Consider the following 6,917-nt stretch of genomic DNA (forward strand, 5'->3'; position numbering starts at 1 on the left):
AATTGAAAATGGTTTTCATGATATTGTAAGACTTGCAAAGATTGAAAAAAAAAACAAAGAAGATTCAAATATTATGGATGATAAATATTCAATGCAGTTAGCTTGTGATGATCCTGAGTTATCCCAATTATTAGGAAGTTCCATTAAAAGAAGGTGATATGGTTATTCTTGGCACTGATGGTCTTTTTGATAATTTATTTGATTTTGAAATTACCAGCATTTCTGGTTTATCATTTTCTCCTATTGAATCAAAACTTTTTTATAACTGTCTAGATTATACTACTACTCCAATGGTAATAGCAAAATCAATTGCTTTATCAGCATATTACAAATCACTTGATCCATTTTCCAAAACTCCTTTTGCAAATCAGGCGAAAAGATTTTATAGTGGTGGTAAAAACTCTCTTTTTGAAAGTCAATCTTTTTCTGGGGGTAAAGAAGATGATATTTCTGTTCTGGTTGCTTGGGTTGTACATAAAGATGACTTTGAAACTTTAACTAAAAATTCACCTCATTATTGCGATATTTCAAAAAAGTTATAAAGTATATAATGTAATGCTCCGATATTTTGCGCAAAATTATATTGAATATATAATTATTAAAGAATAGAATAATTAGTGTTAGTAAATAGTGATAAATAATAGTTTTATATTAAGTAAATAAAAAACTAATACTGCAACAGTTTTTTTTAACTATTAGATAATAAACAAGAAATGAAAAAAAGAAAGATTTTAATGATAAGCTTAAATTAAAACTATTACAGCTGAATATTCATACCATTTGCTAAAATTATGATCTCATTAATTATAACTCTAACAAATTCTGTAATTTAAATATTTACAAAACAAATTGAAATTATAACTTTGGCGCCATTTCAGGTCATGATCTTTTGACTATAATTTATTAAAGAAAAAATTAAAAAAAAAAAGGGTAATAGTAATAATAAAATAGCAATACATGTGATTCATGAATTTTATTAGGAATTTTATTAAAGGAAGAAGAGGTATATCGCAAATTCGATGGAGGAAAGAAACCTCTTTAGAATCAGAAATTGAAGATAAAGATAATGATTCCAATGAAAATGAGATAGAATTTTGCAGAAAATCAAATTATCCAAAAAATTCATGTGAAGCACAGTGGATGTTGGTAAGTTCTGAGAAATATTATTAAAAAAAAATTGGTGAGAGAATCTGAATAATTAAAGAGATAATTTTTAGAAAAATATAAATTATCTTTTCTCTTTTGTTCTTGTTAATTTTTAATAATATTTACACAAAAATATAAATAAATATATAAATACTTCAAAACTTTTTTTTATTATTCTAGTTGTATTCCTGTATAACTTCAATGGAAGATCATCCAAGTGAGGCTAGTCTTGAATCTGCAAAAGATTTTATTAGAAATATTCCAGATCAATGTAAATTTACTCAAATAGAAGATACATTTTCAGAAGGAGTAAAAGATTTTGATAACGCTATTTCCACTGCAAACTCAAAGAGAGAACTTCTTCTTTTGTTATGTACAATTGAAAACAAATGTAGGCATAAGTTAGGAAAGCCATTAGTCTCTTGTAATTATTCTGAGATAATGAAAAGATGGTATAAAAAGGATTAATGAAATAAAAATTCTTTGAATTTAGATCTACGATATGATAAGAATTTAAAAAAAAAGAAGACGATTAATATATAGTTGATAATACTGAAAATATATTAATAATATAGACGGTAATTTAAAAGCTTTACTGAATTTCTCCATTAGATTTAGAATAATTTATTAGATTTTCATCCAATGATCCGATTTGAGATACCTTTCTGTATTTGCTATTCTTAATTAATTGATCATAATTGTTTGAAGAGTTGAGATGCTCATTATCATAGAAATTATCATTCATTTCAGGTTTTTTCTCACTATCATATTCTAAAGAAGATGACCCTGATATTGTAGAATCATGGTCATAATAATTTTCTTGTTGAATAGGTTCTTGTTGTTGTAGCTGGTGTCCAAAGGTTATATTAAAGCTTTCATTCAAATCAATATTTTTATTTGGAATAAATTTGAAAAGATTTGAAAAAGAATAAATAGCAGATCCTCCTATTGTCATAACCAATCCCAAAATAGTTGAAAATTTAAGCTCTTCGTTATTTAATAAAACTCCAATTAAAGTTTGAGCTCCAGATTTAACATAGCCTGTTAGATTATAAGCTATAGGAGATGTAGTATGAATACACCATATTATAATTATCCCAAGGAAGAAATTCAATATACCACTAATTAAAATAGGACCAAATTTAATTATAAATTCTCCAAAATCTAAAGTATATAACTCAATGAATGCATTGTGTTCACCAAATATAAAGATTGGAATAGCTGCTAAAAATGAAGTAGTAAGAGCATTATACCAGTAAACTTGGGATTCATCATTTATTTTCTTTGAAACACTCTTTATTTGAACAGTATATATTGATTGAAATAAAGAAGAAGTAGTTCCTGATAATATTCCATAGAATCCTAAAGTAGATGAATCAAGAGAACCAATAATAAATCCCAATATAACAATTCCACATCCAAAAATACATATAGTTGAAATTTGCTGCTTTAATATAAAAATTGAAAAGATTATATTAAAGAATAGTGTCAAAGACCTTGTAATTGCATATGATGACATTGGAACATATTTCAAGCAAAGATTGGATAACAATATAAATATTGTGCAAGATAAAGACATAGGAAAACAGTCTTTAGCCTTTTCGTATTCAATTGATGGTTTTGAAACCAAATTATGAATCCCAAATAAATTCAAGGTTGCATATGCTATTAAATAGAATATCATTCCACATACTTGTTGTATNCATGTTGTAAATAGTGGATAACTAAAACTCCCAATAAATATTCTTTTATTGAAAAAAACCAAAGTTACTGATACAAGGCCATAAAGTATTAATGATAATGCTTTTTTGAATTGAAATGTTTGATTTTCTTTACCCTTTTCCATTTTTAACTTCACAACTGTGCTTTTATCCAGNACAGAGTGATTNTTTGCAGATCTTCTTACTCTAATTTTTTCAATATTCACAGTTAATGGTTTAGGAGTATTTAAGCCAATTAATTTTTACTTTAAATACTTATCTAATTAAAAAAGAAGGAAAAATGACCTTAGGCGCTTCTCACATTAAAATTTTATTATCCAATAATAATTGATAAATATATATATATATATATATATATATATATATATATATTTTTTCTTTGTATACAACTATTAACTCTTAATCTCACTTTGCTCCAAGTTCACCTTTTTTATCCTCTCCTCTTTATACCTAAGCTAAGAATTCAATATTCTTTTCCTTTAACTGTTATATTATTTGCCATGCATATTTTTCTTTTTACCAAAATAATAAATAATAATAATATTTAAATTTAATAGATTTACGTGTAATTAAAATTATTAATTTTTTTTTAATATTCAATTACGTGTATAATTAATTTCATGTGGACAAATTGTTATTGATAATTTAATGCAAACACCGGTATTGAAATAAAAATGGCAATCTCAAAAGCAATGCATGTATATGCGCATGCATGCATTGCTAAAAAATAGAAGAAAAATTTCGAATATATTATTGGAATTTAATTTAATATTAGCTTTTTAGAAAAACTAATACCAATTTTGCTAGTACAAGTTTGTGAGTAGAAAGTTACCAACATGAAAACTGATAAATAGGAAAATTCACTAGTGATCACTTAAAGAATAAATAGCAGAAGTAATATTAAGTAAAGAAATGGAATTTAAATTCTGTGAATACTTGTTAAACTAATATATTTAAACTAAATATATATTTATTTTGTATACAATATGTAGAAATAATTTGAAAGTATAGGCTAGAATACATTAGAAAAGAAGTAAATGACTCGAATCAAAATCTTTTAATTACTTGTACGTCTCTTTTTACTTTGCTTGTTTTTTCTTTGTTCAGTAATTTCATCAAAAGTAATTGGCTTAACTGAGGAGTTACTAGCAGCATCTTGCTCAAGAATCTTTAATATGCCATTGTTTAAAGATACAATTTCCATTTGATTCTTAAGTAAATGATGAATATATATCTTCAGGTTAGAAAGAACAGAACGAATGTTATATTGAGGAATTCTATCATTTCTAGGATCAGATGACTTTGTCCAAACATTAAGATAACCACCTGCGGAATTATTTTGGCCAATAATAGGAGAAATAGTGTTAATAGAAGAAATCCAGTGTATGAAATGAGTTTGTACTAGACATAAAACTGTTCTAGTTAATGGCTCCAGTCCATAAAATGACAAATTCTTATTATTAATAGGGTTTTCCGTTAATTGTTTTAAATTTAATATTGAATGATCATACATTTAACTTGAGCCCAGAATTCTACCCAAATTAATAGTTTTTCAGCATAAAGTAAAGGAAGAGACCAANCAACTTCTGAAAGTAAATTGGATGATATCTTCTGAATTGATAATAGAACGTACTCCTGAACTGAATATTCACCAATTTCTAAAGGAGAAGGAGGAGGAGGGATATTGTTAGAACTTTGTGACTTGTCCTCTTTCTTAATTTCATTTATAGCAAGGTTATATTTGAATAAGTCAATATAATAATTATAAGCAATGTCGATAACTTCCATGAGCCTTTCTGTTGATTTCAAAGATTCAAATGTTTTACGTGTTGGACGAGACATAACTGAAACTGAGGCAAAATTTTCTGCATAATCATTTGTATTCCCCTGAAGGATTTCTCTTTCAAGCTGTTCTTCCTGTTCTTTTTCTCTTTCTTCTTCAAGAAATAGCTGCTGGTCAGTTCTAAACCAAACTCTGATAGTTCTATCCAAGAATCCACAAATAATACGATCACCATCAAAAGTTAAACCCAAGCAAAGTATTGGAACTTGACCATAAGTAGATTTTTGGTGTAAAATCGTAATCAGTTCCCCCTTATCTGTATCCCATAGCTTCAATGATCCATCTCTTGCAGTACTTACAAGGTAATGAGTATCTCTAATGAAACAAACTTGAGTTACACATTCATTGTGAGCATGAAATGATCTCTGAATATTACCAAAATCCAAACCCCAAATTTTGATCGTTTTGTCAGCACTACCAGTTGCTACAATCGTATTATCATGAGAAACATCCAGACATGCAACTGGTAATGAATGACCATATAAGACCAAAAACTGCTTTAAAGTATCTGCATATAATACTAAAACAGTATTGTCTAATAAAGATACAACAAGATATTTACCATTTGGAGTAAATTTGATTGCTAGACCTTCTTCTAAAAGTGGTAAAGTCTTGCTTAATTTAATGGTTACCTGCCCCTCATCACCATCAGAGTCTTCCTCAAGGCCAAAGTTATATAGATTCAAGGATTTGTCTTGTGCAACTGATACAAAACTTGTATTATCAGGACATAATGCTAAAGATTGGATTGCATTTTCGTGTGAATTATCCAAAGATTGGATTAACTTACAATTAGAAATATCATGTAACTGTATACTCCCTTGTTTTGTTCCTGATATTGTATAATCACCTCCAGGAACAATAAATCCACAGACAGGATTCTCAGCAATCATTGTTCTTACACATCCAAAGCCTTTCATATTCCAAATTTTAATTGTATCATCACCAAAGGTTGCAATAAACTTATCATCTTGAGAAATATCGATAGCCCTAGGTATTCCTCTATGTCCCTCATTTTCAATCCTTCTAAGTACATTACAAGCACTTGCTTGAGCATAAGAACCTGATTCATCATTTTGAAAGCTTGAATCATTATCTTTAGACTTTTCTTTGGATACAATTTCATTAATAAAACTTTCACTCAGAGAAATGTATCTTAGTGAGTTGTTCCCTAATCCAGCAATAAATGTATTACTAGTGGGATCAAAATCAATACCCAAAAGACGAGTTCCAATCATTTCTTCTTCTGGAATCAATAGTCTCTTACCAAGTGAAAGAGTTTCGTAGCTTCCAGCAAAAATATTAGACTCATTAGATTCAACATTGGAGTCTCTATTTAGCTTCTTATTAAGTTTTTTAATTCTTTGACTGATTTTATCTGAATCAAAGTATGAAAAAGACTCAATCGAATTTGAATTTGTAAAGGCAAAAATAGTTCCATAAAAGTCATCCACTAGTTCGATTTGATTACTATCATAATAATCTGACCATTTTGAAAGTAACTTCATAACTTTTGAAGATTTTCCACCTTGAAATCTTGGTATTCCACCATAGTAAACTGCCAATTTAGATTCTTTTTCAGTATTTTCCTTAAAAAGTGGACAATTTTCCACAGCTTGATCATTTGGAAATAATAAATCTTTTTCAAGACCAGTTACATGATGGGTAAGTCTATATATTGATATCTCTCCACTTGATCCTGCTGTGAATAGTCGATTACATAAAGGATTCAATAATATACTATAAATTTCTCCTTTATGCTTTGTTAGGGTCTGAAGACAAATTTGATTTTGAATACTCCAAATCTTAATTGTACAATCTTTACTTGATGTAATCAAGATGTGTGGAGTATCTTCCAAAATAATTTTAAACCTTGAATCATAGTTTGCATTCCCTTTATTATTATTACCTGTTTTGTTTTGATTTAATTCGCTATCTTCTTTTGTCCAAAGCTTAGTTTTGTGAACAAACTCAATATCAGTAATTTCATTTAGATGGCCAGAATACCTAAAAAGTCCCTTTCCAGAAAATGTATCCCATAATGTAACTTCAGTGTCAAAACTACCACATGATAAATAATTTCCACTTCTACAAAATTTCAATGCTGTAATATTCTTTCCATGGCCATGAAAAGTATGAATAACAGATTTTAAAGAAATATTCCATACCCTCACACTACCATCTGAGTATCCTACCGCTATAATCTC

At 28.0% G+C, this 6,917-nt stretch overlaps 5 protein-coding genes across 5 annotated transcripts; 3 read left to right on the forward strand and 2 right to left on the reverse strand.

Annotated features, from left to right (window-relative positions):
• The first annotated feature begins 158 nt into the window (after positions 1 to 158).
• Chro.80168 (hypothetical protein) lies at positions 159 to 542 on the forward strand. Its single annotated transcript, XM_660681.1, has 1 exon — positions 159 to 542. The coding sequence occupies one exon, from the start codon at positions 159 to 161 to the stop codon at positions 540 to 542; it is 384 nt and encodes a 127-aa protein (XP_665773.1).
• Positions 543 to 966: 424 nt separating this feature from the next.
• Chro.80169 (hypothetical protein) lies at positions 967 to 1,170 on the forward strand. The annotated part of the gene is made up of 1 exon (XM_660682.1): positions 967 to 1,170. The coding sequence occupies one exon, from the start codon at positions 967 to 969 to the stop codon at positions 1,168 to 1,170; it is 204 nt and encodes a 67-aa protein (XP_665774.1).
• Positions 1,171 to 1,347: 177 nt separating this feature from the next.
• Chro.80170 (hypothetical protein) lies at positions 1,348 to 1,614 on the forward strand. Its single annotated transcript, XM_660683.1, has 1 exon — positions 1,348 to 1,614. The coding sequence occupies one exon, from the start codon at positions 1,348 to 1,350 to the stop codon at positions 1,612 to 1,614; it is 267 nt and encodes an 88-aa protein (XP_665775.1).
• A 124-nt stretch (positions 1,615 to 1,738) lies between these two features.
• Chro.80171 (hypothetical protein) lies at positions 1,739 to 2,992 on the reverse strand. Its single annotated transcript, XM_660684.1, has 1 exon — positions 1,739 to 2,992. One exon carries the CDS (start codon positions 2,990 to 2,992, stop codon positions 1,739 to 1,741), a length of 1,254 nt encoding a protein of 417 aa, XP_665776.1.
• A 1,366-nt stretch (positions 2,993 to 4,358) lies between these two features.
• Chro.80172 (WD repeat-containing protein 3) lies at positions 4,359 to 6,218 on the reverse strand. Its single annotated transcript, XM_660685.1, has 1 exon — positions 4,359 to 6,218. One exon carries the CDS (start codon positions 6,216 to 6,218, stop codon positions 4,359 to 4,361), a length of 1,860 nt encoding a protein of 619 aa, XP_665777.1.
• Positions 6,219 to 6,917: the final 699 nt, after the last annotated feature.

The sequence above is a fragment of the Cryptosporidium hominis genome (assembly GCF_000006425.1).
Source record: "Cryptosporidium hominis TU502 chromosome 8 CHRO018073, whole genome shotgun sequence".
Taxonomy (NCBI): Eukaryota; Apicomplexa; class Conoidasida; order Eucoccidiorida; family Cryptosporidiidae; genus Cryptosporidium; species Cryptosporidium hominis.